This window comes from Eleutherodactylus coqui, chromosome 1 (genome assembly GCF_035609145.1).
Source record: "Eleutherodactylus coqui strain aEleCoq1 chromosome 1, aEleCoq1.hap1, whole genome shotgun sequence".
NCBI classification, from domain to species: domain Eukaryota; kingdom Metazoa; phylum Chordata; class Amphibia; order Anura; family Eleutherodactylidae; genus Eleutherodactylus; species Eleutherodactylus coqui.
The window spans coordinates 334818109-334841461 of record NC_089837.1 but is presented as its reverse complement, the minus strand read 5'-3'; the positions used below and the strand labels follow the sequence as shown (position 1 = coordinate 334841461).

General features: G+C 42.6%; 1 protein-coding gene across 1 annotated transcript in view; it reads left to right on the top strand.

The window, feature by feature from the left end:
• The first annotated feature begins 2284 nt into the window (after positions 1–2284).
• Positions 2285–23353, top strand: part of PPM1E (protein phosphatase, Mg2+/Mn2+ dependent 1E) — a 216996-nt gene continuing 195927 nt past the window's right edge. The window contains exon 1 of the mRNA XM_066575854.1: positions 2285–2529. Coding sequence (XP_066431951.1) covers positions 2348–2529 — 182 coding nt within the window. The 5' untranslated portion in view covers positions 2285–2347. The remainder of the gene's footprint in view (positions 2530–23353) is intronic.

Here is a 23353-nt window from a genome sequence, read left to right as displayed (position 1 = left end):
CTCCGAAGATTTCTGCTGGATGAGGAATTTATTGACTCATCTCTGCACAAATTGTATTTCAGTTTGCTCGGATAGTTTAGATTGTGACACAACATGCCGTCTGATCCTCCCGGACATCACTCTCACTGCTGCTGCGAAGAGGAAGAATATAGAAAGAATGGGTTCTATCCGTCATCTATTCACCATTCCCCAAATAGTGTGGTGCCCTACACTTCAATGCCAAATATGACAGCTACTCAGCACCACAGTAGGAATTGTATACATGTATATATTATTTTACATCTTCTCATTTTACTTTACTACATTCTTTTTATACGTCTCCCCTTTGCAGTGAGACTGATGCCCAGGAGGATCGGACGACACGTTGTGTCACAATCTGGAATACAATTGGATACATTGTTTGTTCTGTCCATAAATTCTTCATCCAACATAAATCTTTGGAGTGTGCGGTGATCTTCTCTACTCTTAATACATTAACACGCCCGTAGGGTAGCTGATCTATATGATCACTTGGCAGGAATGCCAACAATCCAGAAATTCCCGGAGAGGCCATAAAAATAGGGGGCTTTTTTCCTGCGTCCTTAAAAAAACCCAGAAGAGTCCATGATTTGTGAAGCTGATGGTCCTTGATCAGGTTATATGACTGTAATTATGGCTATTTTACAGCTAACAGTCACTGCCGGGAATCAGAGGCGTAACTTGAAGCTCCTGGGCCCCAATACAAAACATGTAACAGGGCCCCCAACTATAATGCTTTATTCATAGTACTGGGCTCCCTATATGGAGAGGAGAGGTCTTATGGGCCCCCTAAGGCTCCTGGGCCCGGGTGTAACCTCATCCCCTGCATCCTCTATATTTACGCCCCTGCCGGGAATGAGTTCCTGTCGATATCGGACCTGTAGATATCTATCACTAAGGCTGCCTTCACTCTGGCGATAAAATCACACAATTTCAATGCAATGCGAGAGTGAGTGAAAACGCAGAATTATGAAACCCATGCTTTTCAATGGTTTTCTTCACATTTGCGATGTTTTCACTAATGCGATGTTGCATTAAAAAAATAGCGGCATGTCCTATCTTTCTGCGTTTTGCTTTTTCCCCCATCTCCCAATTTCCCTATGGAGCCTCCTTTGTATCGCATCGCAAAGCACAAACTTGCGATTTTCATGCGATGCGTTTTTAACATTAGAAAGTCCTATTGTCTGTCTCGCGAAAAAATCAAAAGTGGCAGCGATGTTTCAGCGAGGAAAAGTCACAGGAAAAATATGCAATTTTCTCGCAGCAAAACCACGATTGCCAGTGCGAAGGAGCCCTAAGGGTGGTTTCTGTCCTGGGGAGTCGAGTTTCCTGCTCCATTCGGGATCATACAATTATGTCTCTGGACGGAAGTGAACAGCGCCGGGCGGACCCCATTGACTATAATGGGCGCTTTCTTCCAAACTGCCCGCCTTTTGCTCGCAGCGCTTTTTCTTCCGGTATTTTCAGCCAGATCTGCGACGGATCGACCTTTTAGTTTTTATCTTTCATGTGTTTTTCCAGTGGATCCTTTTTTACAAGAAATGAAAATGTGAAAAAACGGAAATGAACGGAAAGCATTTTTCCTTATTTGGTGGATCCATCAAACAGATCCTTGAAAATTTGTAAAGTATGCTTAAAATCTTGAAAGAAAGGATCCGTTTTTTTTTTGTTTTTTTTAAACTGGAAACAAAAGCGCAGCCGACTGTGCCAGTATAAGAAATGGGATGGCGAGGGAAACCTGAGGGCCGGATCGGCACGGAAACGCTTCACTTCCAATACACTTCTGCGGGCAAGAAAAATAATACGCTTTCTTTCCGTTTTGCTGCTGCTGCCACGACAGACGGAAAGCAGAACCGCTAGCGTGAAACGGTACCCATTGTGCGCTTCCAATGTGTCAGTAAATAAAAGTTGGTTCTCTGTGAATTTGCCCAGAGAAGAGAACATTTAGTGTGGGCAGCCTGGCACTGGGAAGCTTCGCAGTAATGGTTGTGGTATTCTTCCTCATGAATAACACTGGAGCTCTCAGCTTATTGAGTCTTTTTCTTCAGACATGATGACATCACACGGCCGAGCATGCAGTCCTGACATCCCCCTGGCCGTGCTGCCATCATGTTTCTTCGCCGCTCCTCTCCTCCGTGCCACCACAAGCTCCCGGGCCCGCCGGCGCACAGGCCCCGCCCCCGAGGTCACATGACCGCCTGCTGCCGTCACAGCGGCTTCTCTAGTAGGATGTAGAGCTCTCGCTCAGTGCCGCCTGTGCCAGTGCTGGTGCCAGTGCTGCCGCCGCTGCTCCGTTCCTCCTCGTCTCTCCGCACAGGAATGAGAAGCGATGTCCGGCGCATCCAGCGAGGAGAAAACCTGCCGCAGGTTCCTGGAGCTTTTTCTGGGGGAGTTCAGGGGACCCTTCGGGGAGGAGGACCCCATCCCGCTCCGTCCGCTGTCTGACCACATCACCCCGGAGGAGGTGGAAGGAGAGAGCCTGGACCTGTGCCTGCAGCAGCTCTGCAAATAGTTAAGTGCTGGCTCCATCGCGATGTGCTGTGTGCGGGGGGCAGAGGGCAGTGCGGGGGGCACAGGGTACATGACATTGACAGGAGGCATCGTGACTACACGGAGATGTGACAAGCATCTACCTGGAGTGACAGATGTCACTGGCTGCCAATCCCATGTAAACCCTCTTACATAATGCTACTCCTAAGATCATGACATCCCCAGCCAGCCGTGTCCTCATCCTGGCATTCCTGTAGTGCCAGCCTGCCGGGCATCTCCACTGCCTGCTCACCTGATACCCCGCACTGGCATCGTGTTTCACCATGCAGAGTGCTGGGCACAACGGCTATAGCCCCAGGCATGTCCCTGAATATAGGGTATAATATATCCCTGTATATAGGGTATAATATATAGCATCCTGCTCTGGCTGTCATGGACTTCTACTGCTAAGCAACAGGTTATATCACTTAGCAACATCTTAGGGTTCTGCTATGCAAAAGAATCTGCTTTTTATATCAAGTTATTACAGATTTTATAGTGACATCCGTTTTTGGAAAACAGGGTGAGCGCCAATTTGGCAGTCTAGTGCATTCTACATAAGTGCCCAAAAACCTGACTTCCATTCAGCAGTCTCAGCTGGATGCCACCCTAAGGGGCATTTTCAATGTCATCCAAACTACACAACTAGCTAGATTGGGTTCTCAAGACTAGCAAAGCCGGATGATGCCCCTTGTGGGGGCTTTCATGACTGATTGTGGGAAGAGGGGGCTTTTTTTTTTTTACTGCTAACAATATTGCTGCATATTAATTGTTTAAGCGATTGCTTCTGTGGAAGAACGCAGCAAAAATAAGAAGGTACGTCTTGGTGCAGGGCAATGCCATCACTTGTTCTTCCTCCTCTTTCCATCTCGGAACCAGAGAAGGGACAGTGTGTTCTTTGGGCACATTGCCCTCTCAAGGTGGCTAGTGGTGCAGTTTGTGTGGGGTAGGAGAGTCTGGTGTGGATTACTCTTCTGCCATGATGAAGGGTAACGGTGCCACCCTGAGCAGGCTCCTCCCAGGATGGGGCCATTTGTAGAAGCCGACGCTTGCTTTATGCAGTTTTTTGCCTATGGTAGACAGGTTACCCTCAACAATTAAGATCCGATTTCCATTCTAACTTGACAGTGCCTACTAGAAGAATGTTGGAAAGACATAATTGCTATTTCTTCACGCATATAATGATAATACCAGTCTTCTAAAAGAATTGGTGAAGGAGGTTGCTGGGCATGCTGAGCTGTAAAATGCTGTTTTTAGCTGGTAATTTAGTTTCATGTTAAAAATATATACCCTAATACACTGTCTGCCCATTACTTAGCGTACTTTTACACAAGACGACTGTCCCGAAAGCCATCTCAACGATTATACATGACCTGTTGGGCGCAGATGCCTGACAGGTCGTCCCAGTGATAATCATTCCTATGCTTTTATACAGTAATGGGCATCACTCAGTGAATGGAGGTGGAAGGGTCCCGGGATCGTTCCGGCCCACTCATCTCCATTGACAATAAACAGGCGGTTCTTTTACACTGAACGATCATCATTCAGGTTCCCACTGGATGCAGAAATCTGGGCCATTTATTAACCTGTGTTAAAGGGCCCTTATGCAACTCGGGACTTACAGAAGCAGCATAGCTCGCTGTTCTTGACTATTTCCATAACTTCCATTTACAACTATGGGAACTGCGGAAACAATAGAGAACAGCCAGTTGACCTGTTTCTGTAATCCCAATCACCTCTGGCTGTGTGAATGGGCTGATATTCCCATTTCAATCATGTTTGGCTTTATTATGAATACTCCATTTAATAATATGGAGCCGGCTGATTGGCTCTGCTGCCCAATGTGATGCACTGATACGTTTTATCAGTTAAAGGGGTTGTCCCGCGCCGAAACGGGTTTTTTTTTTTTTCAACCCCCCCCCCCCGTTCGGCGCGAGACAACCCCGATGCAGGGACGTACAGACAGCTTACCGGAGCGCTTACCTTGATCCCCGCGCTCCGGTGACTTCTATACTTACCTGTGAAGATGGCCGCCGGGAACCTCTTGCTTCGTGGACCGCAGCTCTTCTGTGCGGTCCACTGCCGATTCCAGCCTCCTGATTGGCTGGAATCGGCACGTGACGGGGCGGAGCTACACGGAGCCGCTCTCTGGCACGAGCGGCTCCATAGAAGACTACAGAAGACCCGGACTGCGCAAGCGCGGCTAATTTGGCCATCGGAGGGCGAAAATTAGTCGGGCTCCATGGGAACGAGGACGCTAACAACGGAGCAGGTAAGTAAAAAACTTTTTATAACTTCTGTATGGCTCATAATTAATGCACAATGTATATTACAAAGTGCATTATTATGGCCATACAGAAGTGTATAGACCCACTTGCTGCCTCGGGACAACCCCTTTAACCTTTTTTTCTCAATATATTATTTTTGTTTTAATTTTGAGACGGAGAAATTATTGCTTAGCGGCCGGCTAGACTTCTACGAAAGCCAAGTTATAAGAACTTTCTTTGACATGAAAACTTAGAGCACTTTCACATCTGTGCTGAAGTTTGCATTCGGAGACTTTTTCGCACATAAATCCAGGATGAAATCGCGTTGTGTGCCGCTCTATCTCATCCAAGAAAATGCTGGATGGCACAAAGGAAAGATGACAAACCCCAGGAAACTAAGTGGGATCTGTTCAGTTTGTTCCCATCTTGTAACAGAAAGGACTTTCTGTTTTTGGTTTTTTTTTCTTTTTGCTCCCTTGATGGGACCCTAACACAGGGATATCAAAGCCATGGGCCACATGCGGCCCAGGATGGCTATAAATGTGACCCACAGGATCGGACTGGCTGCTTACTGCATCAGGAAAACTGGTGGGCTGACCACTGTGGGCCGGCCGCTGTCGGTGGCTTGTGACTGCTGCACCCAATCACTGGTCACAGCAGTGACCTCCTATGGCCAATAATTGGCTGCAGCAGTCACATGTCTTGGTCAGGAAGGACAGAGAGGTTATGAAGTAATATGGGAAAACCCCTTTAAACTTGTTGCTGGGTGTGAATGAGCAGCAGAGGTTGGACATTTATATGTCATTATGGCATGCAGCACTTGATAAAAAATGGAGAACTTTGGCTTTACTTTTGCATTCCACTCTCAACTTCTAAACTAGGCAGAAATAGCATTTGATTATGTTTTGTTAAAGAATATTACTTATCTGTTTCCCAGAACTTCTCTCATGTTCCTCTTCTCTACATAAAGAAGGTACCAGCAGCCATCTTTCCCTGAGATCACCATCAACATATTATACCAGATCATGGGTGGCTACTCTGGTCTTTTCTGGGGCATGTTATCCAGAATAGTCCCTCTCTAGCAGCACTGCTACAAACCACTGGACACAAACACTATAATCAAGGTTGTAATAGGGCCTCATAGAATTTATTGCTGTCTTCCAGTTCCTCAGCTGTAGAATAATCACGATCCATAACCTAAGTAGTTTTCCCTTTCAATATCTGTATGCACTGTATTATCCAGTGATGTGATTGATGGTCCAGCAGTTGTAAGAACTAGGTTTAGGAAACTAGTTCATTGCAGGTGATAATGTTGTATATGAGCAAGCATGAAGAACTGATTCCTTCTGCCCGCAGTCACAGTCAAGAGCACTGTTGCACAGTGTAATGAGAAGAGACATGTTTATGGTAATGTTAGCTTATATAGGTCACTTTTTGAATTCACTTATTTGACTTTAGATAAGGTGCTCCAAATCACAATGACAGCTCATACCATGAGAATTCCAAACATGGTGAAAACTCTCTGAGACGACTATCTAAAGTTGCAGTGAAAATGGTCCTTTAGTGGGATGGTCCTCTGAAAGAAGATGCCGATATGCGTAGGGTGTATGAGAATGCAAGGGCCATCACACAAAACATCTGTTCTAGATTAGGGGTGGTGTGTCTTTAATCAGTTACTCTACAAAACATGCCTGTATGCATATATGTATATTACACTCAAGTTCGGAACTATGGAGCAATTCCAGCAACCTCATTGGTTCTGATTCACAAGCAAGCTGATTGGTTGTTTGTGTTTTCTGATTCAACCTGATTGGTTGTTAGTGCGGAACTTGAGTGTAATATAGATATACGCACCCCGTATATATGTCATCCCTACATCTTAAACATTTCTTATCAGGTGGTATTTTATTAAGTCTTCTTGGTGTAAAATGTTATTGATTATTTATTAAAAAAATAAAATTGTGAACTATATATGTGTTTGAACGTTTGGAGACATAAACTTTTTAACTTTCTATAACTGAACTTCACTCTTTATATGATAAAGCCTCCAATGTTCCCAATTAAAGGGAACTAATTATAAGTACTACTGTTTTCCCCGATAATAAGCCCTACCCCGGTCTTCTGGGGAGGCTTGAAATATAAGCCCTTCCCCGAAATAAGCCCTAGCTAACCTACATGGGAAAAAAACATCAATACTCACCTGGTCCGCGGCCCCCCCAGTGCCTTGCAATGGTCTATGGCGGCAATGTGGCAAGCTGCATTGTCCTCCACACTGGCATATTAGTTTCTTTCTGGTGACGGGGCTTTGAATACCCCACCTCCATCAAAGCGAGCGCTGTGATTGGATCGAGCGCCAGCCAATCACAGCCAGTGCTCGATCATTTATACCCATTCGAGTTGAGGGAACTAGGTGAATATGAACATAGCCTTGCATACTATGTTACTATGTATGTTACATGGCCCCCTGACAGGGCAGTGAGGATTAGCTGTTCCGCTTTAGATCCCTGAAGCAGAATGCCTGCTGAGTGGTTTCTCGCTCAGAGTAAACAGGAATTGCTTAATCTTTGAGTGATTTCTGTTTAGTGTTAAAGGGGTTGTCTCGCAGCAGCAAGTGGGGTTATACACTTCTGTATGGCCATATTAATGCACTTTGTAATGTACATCGTGCATTAAATATGAGCCATACAGAAGTTATACACTTACCTGCTCCGTTGCTAGCGTCCCCGTTGCCATGGTTCCGTCTAACTTCGGTGTCTTCTTGCTTTTTTAGACGCGCTTGCGCAGATGCATCTTCTCCCTTCGGCTGGTCTTGGAAGCATCGGCGTTTTGGCTCCGCCCCCTTGTACGCATCATCGCGTAGCTCCGCCCCATGACGTGTGCCGGTTCCAGCCTCCTGATTGGCTGGAATCGGCACATGACGGGGGCGGAGCTACGCGATGACGCGTACAAGGGGGCGGAGCCAAAACGCCGATGCTTCCGATACCAGCCGAAGGGAGAAGATGCATCTGCGCAAGCGCGTCTAAAAAAGCAAGAAGACACCGAAGTTAGACGGAACCATGGCAACGGGGACGCTAGCAACGGAGCAGGTAAGTGTATAACTTCTGTATGGCTCATATTTAATGCACGATGTACATTACAAAGTGCATTAATATGGCCATACAGAAGTGTATAACCCCACTTGCTTTCGCGAGACAACCCCTTTAATGGAAGCAGGTGAGCTGGAGCGACCCCTAGCCCGATCCGCCTCCATTCACTTGAACGAATCTTGCTGCTCTGTAAAGCAAGCGAGCGATAGTCACTGGTACAGTGCGCCTATCCGTGTAAAGGTACCTTTACTCCTTATGGTAAGAGAGTAAATGTATTAAATAGTTAAAAATAATGAACCATAGGCCTCTTCCGCACGGGCGATTTCCTCGCATTGCGAGACTGTGGGAAATTGCATGTTTGTAGAGCCCATGCTTTCCTATGGGTTCTTCCACACATGCAATGTTTTGTAGCGTGCGAGATAGCGAGATTACAAAATTGCGTCATGCTCTGTACTGCTGCGATTATCAATTTTTTTTGTAGCCCATGTTTCCCTATGAAGTCTGGGATTTTCTAGCATCACATAGCAGCCCTTAGCGCCACACATGCTATGCGACAAAACTCTACCTGCTATGGAGATCTATGCAAATTCTCCAGAACAGGGTTTTTGAGCCTCTTAGAAGGGAGGGGTGATTTCCCAGCAGCGTGGGGAAAAGTTCTGGAGAGCAAAGCAAGGACTGTGAGGAGTTACATCAGCCATCTTGAGAAAATGTCAAGGAGCGAATGGCCAACACTTCCCACACGAGTCAATGTGCCACGCTGAAAGATTCCACAGTGACACACCCAAAGGTAAAAGTTACACAGGTGATATGAGAACTGCGAGTGCCGGGTCAGAGACCGTTCATGTCACACCCGCCTGATAATTAACCGATTCAATTGAGGGAGTCAAATCCGTGGAAACTTCACACTAAGATCCACGACTCCTCTGTATCTAATATATGTAAACTTTGCTGCAGATCTCCTACGTGTGGATGCAACCTTAATTTCAATTTTATAGTTTCCAGTATTTTTTTTATACTTTTTTGAATTATATATCTACAGAAAAGGGGGTTCTTTTTATCTTAAATTTTTTTCTCAACATATCAATTTTTTTTATGCTGCCTTAAAAAAAAGTTCCTGTATATAAATAATCTCTATTTTTTTAAATTTTCTACAAAAAGTGCTTTATTCCAAAACCGTATAAAAGACAGATCACCTTGAAATGACCCTATATCCTGCAATTTTTGCCAACCTATTGAATCATTTTCCCTACTAAACTCTCTCTTCCTAAATGTTTTCAACTCTTTCATCAATTTTTTTTAATTTTCCTATTTCTTTACTAAACTCAAAAAAGGAGCATGGATATTTTTCAAGATCTGCTGTATTTCAACTGAGTAAATACCCCCTCTACGTAAAATTTGATAAACACTTACTTAGGCCACATGCACATGGGCGGGTCAAATTTCGCATGCGGAATCCATCCCTGGCATAAGAGGCTTCCGCGCATATCTGCTTTCTTTTTCTCTTCTCTGTATTGCGGACGGTCCACACGGAGAGCCGTCAGGCATGCACAGTGCAGTTTGTTCTTTTTTCTTAAACTCCTGCGTTTACTGCGTCATCACTTAGCGATGATGCAGAATCCGTGTCCTTTACACAATGTCAATTGCAGAAGGGCCGTAGATTGGAATCTGCACAAATATGGAGCATGCTGCAATTTTTCATCCGCATGATGAAGAATTACTTTTTAATAGCATGCTATGGGCAGAATTTGCTGCAGAATCCAGAGACGCCTGCTCCGGATTCCGCAAGGCAAATCCGCCCGTGTGCAGGAGGCCTTATATTGTCTTCTTCCAAACATAAATGTTCTTACTTTATACTGGCACGTTATTTTTTCCATAGAGTTATTAATAATTACCTCAATAGATTGAAAAATCGTATCTACCTATATTGGACAACAGGTGAGGAAAAGATGGCAAAGTCACCACTGAAGTTTGGCCCAATGTCTTTTGTATTAATGGAATTAAATTTAACAAAAATTTATATACCTATCTGGACACCACTACCAAGTACCGCATATACTCTAGTATTAGCCGACCCGAGTATAAGCCGAGTTAATAAGTTTTACCACAAAAAACTGGTAAAACTTATTGACTAGAGTATAAGCCTAGCTATACTTGAGTATATACTAGGTAAAGAAAAAACCCCCACAATACTCACCTCCCAGCCGGCGTCTGTGTCCCCGGCTAGATGGTCTCCCCGGAGGTGCGGCAAGTTGCTTGCGACTTCTCCCTGCTGTCATCTTCTGGCTTGGTTTTGAATTCCCCCGCCGTCAGCGCTATGTAACTATGCGCTGTGATTGGATTGCGTGCCTGCAAATCACAGCTGGTGCTCGATAAACCAATCACAGCCATTCAGTGATGTCATTCACTCAACCCAACTTAGCTGCAGCTGACCGTAATTCACTCCTGTCAAAGCAGTCAAGTGCTTTTGATGCATCCAGTGCAATAAGATATCCCACCCCTTTCTCTGCGTCATGTATAAATTCCCATAGTCTTGTGATGTACTGCGTAGTAAAACAATTTGCCATGAAGCCTCGTTGGTCCATGGTCCAATCGATCTGATCACTTTTGACAGTCTACTAGACCGCGCTCTTGCCAGTAATTTTACATTACAATTTAAAAGACAGATGATAACATTCTGGTTTCAATTAATCTTTTCCCTCTTTGGGAATAAGTATATTTGACACAAGGGTAGGTGTCTTTTTCCAGCCTCTCATAAGCACGGAGTGCGGCAGTCTAAAAGTAGGCATAATGAGGAATCAAATTGTCTGATTTCTTTTTTTTTCACATTTTTTTCCTTCTGCATATAAATGTCCTTCTGGATAAAATAATTGTGCCGTTATAACATTATGCAAATTTATGCTGTGAAATTGTGCTGAATCCATTCTCTCGTTTAATCATTAATGTGTAATTGAAAGTGTTACAATTTGAGTAAAGGTGAATGCAAACATGAATGTACATTAAGTGCCTGGATACAGTACTTGTGTGATTGCCATTCATGTGTAAGTCAAGAGGCATGTTTAGTCTATGCTTAATTTTTATAATCTGACCATATGATTGTGTGATTGAAACCATCTGAATGCAGCAACAACTTTTTGAAAGACCCAAATATGGAAAGTCAAACTTGCATCTAAGAAACAAAGATCAAATGTGCTCATGCACATAGATATAATGCAGTTACGTACAGGAGCCAAGGAATGCTTTATATTTTGTCCTACTAGAGCATTAACCCTTTCCAATCCAATTTCTATCCTGGTTACTCTAGAGCTCACTCTTTTTCTGCTGTTATACAACGGCGCTATATGCTGGCTAAAGCCAGTACTGCATGAGGTGACACATTGGATAGGCTCCGACAGTAGAGAAGTTGGCAACATACAGTAAGAGAACTCTGACAGATGTCTTCCAACATTGGAGCTGTACAGCCTTAAATCATAATGTCTTCAGAGGTCAGACAGTGGATTGGAAAGGGTTAAAGCCTTTCTTAAGGAAAGACTTTGGGAAAGGCTCTCCTGATGTCCTAGGATGTGGTCCACACTTGTTCATAGTCCGAATCATCAGAAAACAGGCAGAAAAAAAGCTATTTTAAGTGGCTACTATTGTTGAGCAAACAAAAACAGTTGAATCCTGTTTCAGGTTGAACTTTGCTAAAAGTTTGGTTCGGTGCAAATCCAACCCTCGGGCAGTTCGTCTTGGCTGAACCTACTAAGATAAAATATATTAGCTCATCCTTTTTCGTTTTCCTTTTTCTCCTGTTTTTTCTTTTTTCTTCATTAACTTTGCATTAAAACAACACAAAAGTACTTTGATACGCATCTAAGTGACCTACTTGTGTTTATACAGGGCTTTTATGGCTCTTAGCCGGTGCTATACACCAGTTCTGGAGATATTGGTTAATGTCTGATTCAGTTCCAACTAATTTGGACAGAACCAAACTTTCTGCCAAAATTCAGTGAACCAGCCGGACCGGGCTTTTCAAAATGTTTGCTAATCAGTCACTAAAGGTTCCTATAAAGAGACGGTCATCCTTGAGCTCAGTATTCAAAATAGTTGTAAATATTCATGTAAAATGAACATATATTTAAATCTCTTTGGTAGTCGTAAATGGCAGCTTTTGCATTTCTATAGCCATACTGAGCTACTTAACCAGTAACTTTGCTGGACCTTGTTGATTCAACAGTGCATACTGCTTTTTGCCAATAGCCCATTACTAGGGATCTGAGTTTTAAGTTACATGTAGCTAATTGATAGTAAGTACCTGCTTTTGCTCCCAGGCAAGTAGCTTTCATGTAGTGAAACCATGTCGGCATAAAGCCCCCACTTGTACCAACCAAATGTCTTATTTTTTATTATTTTGCTTAAGTTTAACTTTGTACAGATATTTATGGTATATAAGAGCAATATTTCATCAAGTTCGTGCATCACGAGGAAGCGGCTTCTAGTAGTGATACACGTGAGGATTTCCACTGCACCGCTGTCTATTTTTGAACCTTCTTTTGATTGTGTATTTTTATCCCATTACTATTTTCTTGTTATAATATTGGTGTTCAATATTTATTGTTATCCATCGCATTGTAGTGTTATATATTATATATATTACAGCTCATTCACACTAGCGATTTTCCTCTTTTCAGGCTTTCGCGTTTCTGTTCTATTTTTGGGGCAGAGAGACAAAATTAAAACGGAATTAAACGATTCTGCCATTTAAAATAAATAAATCTTGTAATTTGTATAGCGCCAACTTATTCCGCAACGCTTTCAGGTAATTTATTTATTCATTACCCCTACAAAGCTGGGTACTCATTTTACCAACCTCGGAAGGATGGAAGGCTGAGTCAACCTTGAGCCGGCTACCTGAACTAAGCTGGGGAAAGAACTCGCAACCTTCAGGTCGTGAGCGAGAGCTTAGGACTGCATTTCTGCTGCCTTAGCACTCTGCGCCACACGAGGCTCATTTTTGGTTTCCATTTTTTTAAATGTAGCAAATAGCTCAGTCTGCAACATTATTTGTCCTTTAAAAAAATGGAAACCAAACAGAATGCAAGTACATTGAAAGCTTTTCATTTGCTTTGTGGTTTTTAAAACCCCATTAAAATTAATGGGGGGGAAAAACTGAAGCGTTTAATGCCGTTTTAATTCCGTCTTTCTGTTCTGAAAATGAAACAGAGAGATGGAGGGCCTGAATGGAGGGGAAATGCTAGTGTGAATAAAGCCTCATTTGTCTTTCTTTTTTTCATATAATGTTACATATAGTTTATTCGCATTGACTCTTTCATGTGTTACTTTGACTTTATTCTGCTGTTAAAGGCGGTTGCTTTTTACACACTTCTATGTTAAGCCGTATTATGGATTTTGTATTGTTTAAGGGTGCCTTTCCACTAACCTTTTTTTATCACTGCTTTTTTTTCCACGCGATTGTCAATGGGACTTTCTAATGTTAAAAACGCATCGCACAGAAATTGCAAGTTTGTGCTTTGCGATTTTTGCGCAATGTGTTTTTAACATTAGAAAGTCCCATTGACAATCGCGTGAAAAAAAAACGCAGTGATAAAAAAAGGCTAGTGGAAAGGCACCCTATAAGGGTCACAACACATCATCTGATCCATAATGTGGTAATATTGTGTTTTTTTTAATGTGTTAATTGCCTTTTTTCGTTGTTGTTTTTTGCTGTTGAGTGTAATAAAGTATATATATCTTCTTCATTATTCTACTATTTGGGTGAACACACTTTGTCCATCTTTTGTTACTTTTATATTATATTTTGTTCCTTCTTGATTTGTGTAGAACCTCTTTATTGCATCTTCTGCTGCCCGCTCCCCTTTATGCAATTTAATTGTGGGGGGGAGGGTGTGAGGCTCTTTGGCGGGCGTATATTTTATATTTCGCCTCTTCTCCAAAGTACACTCATTGGTTGCTGAGTGCACTAAACGCACGTAAACATGGTCTTATAGTGTCCACGGACATGTGTTACTTTAGATTATGACCATCAATGATCAACACCTGGCCAGAAAATTATTAATTAATACTTGCAACATGTATCCCACAATCTGTAGAGTGATTTGTATATCTGTACCTCAATAAATGAATCTTGTGACCTTGAAATGCATACAGTTAAAGAGTGTTTGTTTGGGATGGAATTCGCTTTTTAATTATATGTATAATATTAAAAGTCGACAATTTAAACAAAATCATATTATTCAGTGTTGTCGGTAACAAAAGCAGTATTTTGGCAACCCCTTCCCCTTTATTTATGAAAAATATGTGAAAAACAAGGAGGTTTTCCTAGTTCTAGCTGTTTTGCTGCAGAAAATCACAGCTCCATACTTTGCGCAGTGGCCTGGGTTGGTACTGCTGGTTGAGCCCCATTCACTTTTATAGGACTCAGCCTGCAATACCAACACAGGCCACTGCGCAATGTACAGAGCTGTCTGCTTCCTGCAGGAAAATAGCTAGAAGTGGCACAACCTCTTTAAATTTTTACCATTCGCAAATTAGAGATGTCTGGATCCTGCTTATACTATCTGTGCATTAAATAAAGGATAGCGAGTCAAAGAAGAAGAGTTAGGAGTAAAAGAAAAGTTAGCATGCATAAAAAATCCGGGGCAATTGTAAGTAGAAATCAGACTCAACATATAATGACTTGGACTCTGTCAATCTGCTGCATATGTACCTTGCTGGAAAACCCAGCCAATCAGCATGAATAAGCAAGTAAAAGCTCTGTATTACTGCAGTGCATATACTGGTTGGCTGTCGAGTAGCGACTCTCTACAGTACAGCGTGGTACTGCATGTTCTGTACCGCTCTTTTTACCTGTCCCAGTATAAGTTGCTCCTTAGCACACTCTGTCAGGTCAAGTTCATTTTATTTGTCTGCTATGCTGCATACTGTGCAGGAACCTACAGAACATCCTGTCCTTAACATGCAGCTTGCAGTAGTCATTTCTGACTTTATTTATCTGTTTTGCTTATCTGATTATTTTTTTTCTATCTTTTTTGGTGTCCTGAGCCAACTACTAGTCTTTAAAGAGTAAGAGCTAATGCCCACGGCCGGATTTCCGCCACTTTTTACGCGGTGGAAATCTGCGGCACTGCCCCGCAGGTATTAGGCTCTATTGAACATAATAGCTCAATATTCACGCTGCGGAATTCCGCAGCCTGAAATAAACAGCGGCTTGTTCTAAATCCGGGAATACGCGCGACCAGCTTCCATTGTAGTCAATGGAAGCCGGCCATCACGCTATACTTCCGCTGTAGTACAGTGGAAGTATAGCGTGAATACGCATCCATGCCCACCACCGGCCGCGTCATCTGACACTCCGGCGCGTCATGCGTTGTACAGTGCATGCTCGCTGACCCTCCATGCAGGATGCGTACGGTGGATCCAAAGTGGTAAGTATATGGGTTTTGGGGGGCGCCATGGCGGATTCCGCTGCGATATTCTGCTGGCAGAGTCCATCATGGCCGTGGGCATGAGCCCTTATGGTCTCAATTTAGAATATTTTCAACTTACATTGATCGCCCCTGAAACCAATTAATATTGTAATTTGAAGGACCCTTGTAGATGAAAATTATACATTTTTTCATATTCGATTTTTGTCGCACTGAGGACTCTTATACAGTACAAAAAAACACTTTTGTCTTAAATCTTTGTTGGAAATGTTAACTAGAAGTTATTTTTTTGCCTTTCTTTTGTGTTGTTTATTACAAATCCCTAAGTTATTCAGTTAGTCAGTTCCTGATGTGTTGATTATTTAGTAATTTTTCTTTTATCACAGCGTAATATTGTAAATCGTGTATCTAGTTTACCCTTTTGTTTGTAATATCCTCTAATCCATTTGCGGTGAGATTTATAATCATTACAGGGTAAATAGCTATGTGTCTCGACACATGGTGAAACAACTTCTTTTATAGATTTTTTACAGTGCTGTTTTCCATGTATCTTACCTATAAATATTTAATAAAAATACAGTTTAAAAAAAATCACTTATTTTTGTCATTTTTTTCTTAGACCTCATCCACGTGGCCAAGCCACATGCTCGGATCACGTTCAAGGCAATTTCCTACACTTTTGTATTACTGAGTCATAGGCATCCCATTAGCAGCACATGCTGCTTTGAAAGAGCATATTCTCCAATAGAAGCAATGCCCCTATGCAGAATATCTGCATTGTACAGCATCCAATGGAATATTAGTTTGCTTGTATGCAGGACGTAATGCATGCTGCAGTAAATTCTGCACAGGACACATGCAGATTTAAAGGCAGAATTGAAAATGGCTTAAATCCGCCTGCAATTCCAAATCAAACCCGCAGTTAGACCAGCAGGTTTTGGTGCATCTTGCAGAGCGTCCTTGTGGAATAACTTGACCTCTGTGGCAGCACTTTTACACTTTTTATTTTTTAATCACAAATCCTGCATAAATCTTCGAGAAAAACTTGTGTCGGAGTCTATGAGCATATTGTAGATCTTTACGACAAGTACTCCTAACACTTTAGAATTGTGCAGTTGTTTAGGCATCACCATTTTTCATTAGACAGACCTGACTAGAAGAGCCATCAGCCAGCCTTTAAATAGAGTCCAAATTACGTACCACTTTACAACAAACATACTACGGTAGTTGCAGTTCAGTTCCCTTCGTTTATCCGCAACCTTTTGGGCACTATAAACTTTAAAATGCACATCCACATTGACTTGCCATGAATTAGTTGTGTCATAAAACTGTTGTGTATAATGGCTACAAATTGATCAATAAATTAGAATTTTGTTACACTTTCAAAGAAAGCGAATACCAACTATTGTTACTAGAAATCAGCTTTGTGGTCGTTCTGCACATGTAATAGTCCTGCAGTTTAAGATCTGGATTCTGTCCGAGTGCTTTTGTGATGCAACGAGGAATCTTCTGCAAGCTTCAGGACTGAAAAGTGGAAAACGGTCCTAAAAATACATCAGAACTGCTTTGTGTGTGTCCCTAAATGAATTCTAGAGCCCCAGACCTGCCCAACATTGTTATTAAACCTGATGACCTTACATGGGACAACTATATTCCCAATAGTCGCTCGATAGAGTGAATGTAAGCCACAGTTCTGTGTAAACTAATCGCTAGTCACTTCATTCCAAATCACCTAAAAATAGTTGCTGGTTAATCAGTCATCATCTGGTATAAACAGGTCATCATTGTCTTTCAACAATTAGTCAACAACTTTACAGGGAGGTGTCCGCTTGTTTTGTGTGTGCCTCCCACTGAACACTGATTGGTTCCTGCCTTTTTTTGAACATTTAGCCTTCCCACTTAGTGCTGCTTGGTTCCCGTAAACACATAAATAGATACAAATGATCCTCAACTGAACAGTCCCTGCTGGTCTTCAAAAGAGCACTTACTGCTACGGTCTTTGGGCAGTTCTTGTCTTCGAAGTTACACATGCTGCTGTGGTCTTTCGCTGATTTGGCCTTTGATGGACACTTGATGCTGTGGCCTCTCGGAGCAGTGAGTGTTTGCTTGAAGACCGCTCACACGTTTAGTGCACACGGCAACCAATGAGTATTTTTTGGGGAAGGGTCGAAATTTAAGATACATTGCCGCCAAAAAAACTCTCGTTCCCCAACTAGTTGACAAACAATATTTCGGTTCATGTAAACGCTCATTCAGTGATCACATAATTGAACAATTGTTCCATGTAAAAGCACACAAACCGTTTTTTGTACATTTTAGAGACTATTTTCAGCAACTATTTATACGATGTGCCATGTAAGGCCAGCCTTATTTTGTAATCATACTTGAAATCAAGAGAACGGCCATCCTCTGCTCCACGAGATAAAGGGTAAAATGGGTTTAAACATGTACAAGTATTTGCTCACATGCACTTAAAAGCTGTGATTTCATATTTGATATTATGTAGTCCGCTGTGCTCTGTCATTTTGACAGGTCTTCCAGAATAGTTTTATACTGCTGTCATCTTATGGGACAGCTCCTGCATTCCAATTGCTTCAGCGTTTAATGCTGTTCAGTTGCATATCTTGTCTAAGGCCAGTAGCTACAAGGGTAAAACAATAGCTGACATACTAGGTCAATTATTATAAAATGCTACAATTATAGAAAGAATGAATTGCAGCCAAGGACCATTTTAAAGGCTTTTTTTACACGGGCTTATTTTGCCAGTTTGCCTGTTTAACAAGTGCTGATTTACAAATAACATGTTGATCAGCATTTGCCCAACAATTGATGGGCTGATCCTCCTTGCGTAGTTGCAGACCAGCATTAGTGGTATTACACGAGTGAATAGCGCTCACCTAATAGCAGCCTTAGGCTGGGTTCCCACGGGACGAAATCTCGCAGCTTGGCCGCACTGAAAAGCCACAAGATTTCCACGGGAGAGCCACAGCTTCAAAACCCGGATTTTGGAGCGGTTCGGCCACCGGCATTCTATTGTGGCTTTCTCTTCCTATAGAGAAGAGTGAGGCTGCAACGGGAAAAAAAAAGAATTGACATGCTGTGGTTGTCAATTCTGCGCCGCTTCTGCTCTGCTTTGCCGCAATGGATTGGCTGCCCCCGTGTGAACGATATTTTTGCAAAATCTCGCCCACATGGCTGGCTAATCCTGGGATTAGGAGCCCTGGGCGGAGTTGCTGCAGAGAAATTCTGCACGGAATTTCTGCGGCAATTCCGTCCCGTGTAAACCCAGCCTTACTATCAATTACAGGTAGCAGAAAATCAGTAATATGGGGAAAAATGATCGTCTGTCCCTGTACAGATACTGTAGCATTTATTGGCAACATGTTGCTCTTTTTACACATGGAGACGTGCTACACACAAGCAAACATTTTCATTCCTACATTAAAGATCCAATCAGCAGACGAATAAGTATTTGCTTGTTTATTGCAAACCTACTCACGCAGACTGATGATCGAGAAAACGGTTATTTATACACCTTTCATGGCCCGTCATTGGCCAGTGTAAAAGAACATTTACATGTAGCACCTGTTATTGTTTTGATCTGCATTGTAATGTTAGAGTTTCCTCAAGTCCATTTCACATAATCTAGGAATGCCTTGCATTAATTGCATTCAGTAACTCATAGGAGATATCTTCTCTAAATTGTGCCCTTCCCTTTTTCTTGTCCATTGAATCCACACCTCCATGATGACATCTGCCGGCTATCATTGGTCTTTGCAGAGTTTACGCATAGACCTCTTTCTCTTCTTACTATGGAAGTACATCCCCACCTTGTATACAAACTCCCTAGCTCAAAAACAACCTGAACAGTCAATTCCTACTGCTACCAACAATACAGCACAACAGACTAAAGGCATCTCCTTCCTCAACCCGGTATAAAAGAAACTTGTAAACACTTTATCCTGTTGTTGGAGGACTGCAAAGTGGCGCATGCTGTGCTCTACATATGACTTCCAGAATTTACAAAGGACATCTTTAATATGTGTGTTTGTGGATTTGTACAATGTACTTTGTTATATAATGGGCTCTACTGTTCAGTAACAGCATGTGCCATATTGTACCCACCCACCCTAACAGTACTAAATATCATAGCCACCTAGATTTGTGTGCCATGTGTCCTGTTCTCCCCCTAAATAGATTATTATAGCCCATGGTCCTCCCCTTTCCCAAGGATTGGAAAATGTGATCTATATTCTCTCCTTTTGCCTCCCACCCTCCGAACAGCAGTGTTGTGCTGCTTATGCTTCCTCAACCCTAAGGATTATTATATTCGATCTTTAGCCTGTGGTGACCCCCTTTCCCACACCAAGGGGACTGGGTTATGAAGCCTAATTGTACCCTACAACACAACAGTTTAAGTTGTGCTGCACAGCCCTGCCCTTCACCAAATTCTCCTTGTCCCCTAAGACTCCACAGCATGAGAAAGACCCTAATAAGGCTCAACTTTGCATCTGTCGAGGGTGGCTGGAGCTCCCTGTGGGGAGCAGTACAGCTTTTGTAGATAGGGTCCTCCTAACCAAAGCGACCTTGGCAGGTGAGTATGAAGTAGTTCTTGTCCACTGGTGTGTGCTGATTAGAGGAACAGACATAAGCTGCTGTTCCACCATTCAGTGTTCACCTAGCATTTTAGTGCAATTGAGGAGGAGGAGTATTGTAGGTCTCCATCCTTGTCTTTCTTTGCTGTGCAGTCCATGTGTATGCAACACCTCTTCTGCAAAAAGATGTGAAGTCCAGCTGAAAAAGGTTGGTTAAAACAAACTGAAAAAACAACACTCTGAAAGAAGTCATCCTAGATCTACTAGAAAATACTGCCTGCATATACAAAGTATCAGCAACAATATGAAAGCCTTTATACAGCAGTACTGAGCAGTGTAGATGTGATTCCAGAAGCTATGAGACAGTAAAACATTACTAGCTGCAGCAGCATGTCTGTGTCTGTCTCTCTTTGTAACTTGGCTCCTCCTCTCTATAGATCCCTATAGACTGCAAGTAATTTGGCAAGTTGTATCGGTAGTATGTCTTATCTACCAAAATCAGATTATAGCATATTTTTTTAAAGGGAGCTAACAGTTTGCTGCTGGGGGGGGGGGGGGGGGGGGATAATAAATGGGGAAAGAAACAGTTTTCCCTAATAAGGTATACTATAGCGTTCCTTATATTCCCATTTATAGAAAGCTTGTTGAAAGAGCAGTAGCTGTTTAATAATGTTTAAACCTGATTTTAATTCTGAGGTGTGAGCTGTTGTGCAGATAACTAGCTATAGGGGGTGTGGAAATTCTTCATTATGTTCTGTTAATTAAATTATTGTATTAATGATCATATAATTTCAAGACATAATCTACTAATCAAAACAGAGCAGTGTCTTGTAATTATCGTTCCATACAGGTGAAGACTCCATTCATTTGCTGTTCTGTATCTTACAAGAAGTGTGCAATTTATTCGGATACTTCATTCATTTGTGTGTTCCTCCCTACCCCCTCACATTGTCTCTGGTTATATTTTCAGATTGGCTTGGTGAGCTCATGGGTGTCCTGAGCTAGCCCTGCACATTCCTTGCGTGTACTGAGGCTGTCCTGGAGCATTCATGCATGTTCTGAGAATCCCCTGGAGTGTCTGTGTCCTGTGTTTCCAGCTTCACCTCCTGTCTTGTTGTGGGGGAGTTCATGCTTGCTCTTTGAAATGCCTGTGTATCATATGAGATTTAATCTAACAAAATGTGCCCTTTATTTTCTGTACAGCGAGTTACGAGCCTCGCTCTCCCACGCTCGATGGGTTAAAATTTGCCTGGCAACTGGGAGATTATAAAGTGTTTGCTGTGAGCTCTGCAAGAAAATGTTTCTTTTATTTGAAATTTGTATTGCATTCAGAATGATTTCCTGTTATGTTACCCCTGGTATCTAACATTTGCTTTTATTGGCCTTTTATGAAAATATATACCACTGTTTCTACCTGTTTGTACTGTTCAGTCATACAGATCTCATCATGTAGAGATTTGTTGGTGGCACATACAGTAGAAGTGCTCGCTACCAACATTTCTAAAGCCGGGCTCACATGAGTGTATTTCGCGGCATGAAGGGTGCAAGATACACGATACATTTATATTAGTGTAGGGACTCACAAAACGTGAGGAGCCTTGACGATTGGCTTGTGAGCTTAAGTATTTTGGCCAAAATCCAACTAATACCTCACATTTTATTATGTATTATTCACATGCAGTGCGGCTTTAAACGCCGGGGAAGCCAGGGGTGCCAGTACCAATGTGGTTCACTTTATTTGGTGTAGATGCTTGTTTGCATGGTGCTCTACATGTATCAGGATGGTGTGACACTTTGTATCTACTCTGTGCAGAAGTATACACCAAACAGCCACCCCTTCTATATAGGAGGTTGTGTGAGTGGCTGTCTCATTGGTGTCCAGCACAGGTGTAATTGGCTCCCTCATTTTGGCAGTCTGCATGCTGAAGTTAGTGCACATTATTGCCCTCCTGTGTCAGTGAGTATATGTCCAATTTCAGTGATTGTGCGTGTGATATTGCAGCCCATTCACTTCGATAATGCTGAGCTACCAACACACACTCATGGACTGGCATGGAATGTTTTTTGCAGCCATGTTTTTTTATTGCTGAACAACCCCTTTAGACATTCTGCCATAGCCAAAGAATATTTCTTAAATGGTTAACAAGTGTGGGTCCCACCTGTGGCAAGCTTTCCATTGATCTTCTTGGAGAATGCATTGGAAGCCACCGCTTCCTAAACCTTTTCCGCCCAACCGATCAACGATTTTTGATTTGGGAACATGATATAGTTGAGATGACACTGTTATATATGGAAACCGAGATCTGGCTTATCTGACTTATATTTTATGCAAATCCGTTGCTATTCTCCCTCTAGTAGGTATTACCACTTCATTATTTATTGTTGCAGTGTTTGATGCGGCATCAATGTGATGTTTAACGAAGCAGGATTAAATAGGTAAAATGCTAACGGTGGTTTGAAAGAGATTTGAAACCTGTGAAATCATTCCCAAGGCCTTTCTGTGGTGACCTTCAAGGTGTCTGGCATTTTCCACACTTGGGCATTAGTTGAGCTAATGCTGCAAATCAAGTGAAATTGCACATAATTGTGGCCAAGCTTTCTGTAGGAAGGACACAGAGCCACTAGGGAATCGTGCTCAGGTGTTTTAGTAACAAAAGTCCTTTTTCTGTGCTCTGAAAGAAGATCTAACCATCAGTATATCAGTTATTTTTATCTTCCGATGCATCAATTGTACATTTATCCTGCATTAAACTGAAGCCTGGGGTTTTAAAACAAAGTTTATGCAACGAGACACAATCTGTGCTATTAGCTCTAAGCTGAACATCAATACACAGCCCTGTGTTGTCAAGAGACTGTCGCGTGGGAATTGACACCAATGTTTCAGTTTTCTGTAGATGTTAATAACTGGTTTCATGATTGTTAATGCAGTTTTGTTAATGAGTGTTGATATTAAAAATCAATGGCCATTCCAGGATACGATCCTTCCCGCATGCTCTGTGCAAAGGTATTGAGCCATTTATCTTATAGTAACATCTAACTTAGAGCCACTTTAAAGGGGTTGTCCCGTGATAGCAAGTGGGGTTATACACTTCTGTATGGCCATATTAATGCACTTTGTAATGTACATCATGCATTAAATATTGGCCATACAGAGGTTTTACACTTACCCCTCCGGTGCTGGCGTCCCCGTCTCCATGGCGCCGACTAAAGCTGCCTTCTCCCTGGATTAGACGCGCTTGCGCTGTCTGCCCTCTTCTGTCCGGCTCCGGCATGCTCGCGCTGCAGAGGTCTTCTGCGCATGCCCTCTTCTGTCCGGCTCCGGCGTGCTCGCGCTGCAGAGGTCTTCTGCGCAGGCGCAGAAGACCTCTGCAGCTCGAGCACGCCGGAGCCGGACAGAAGAGGGCAGACAGCGCAAGCGCAGAAGACCTCTGCAGCGC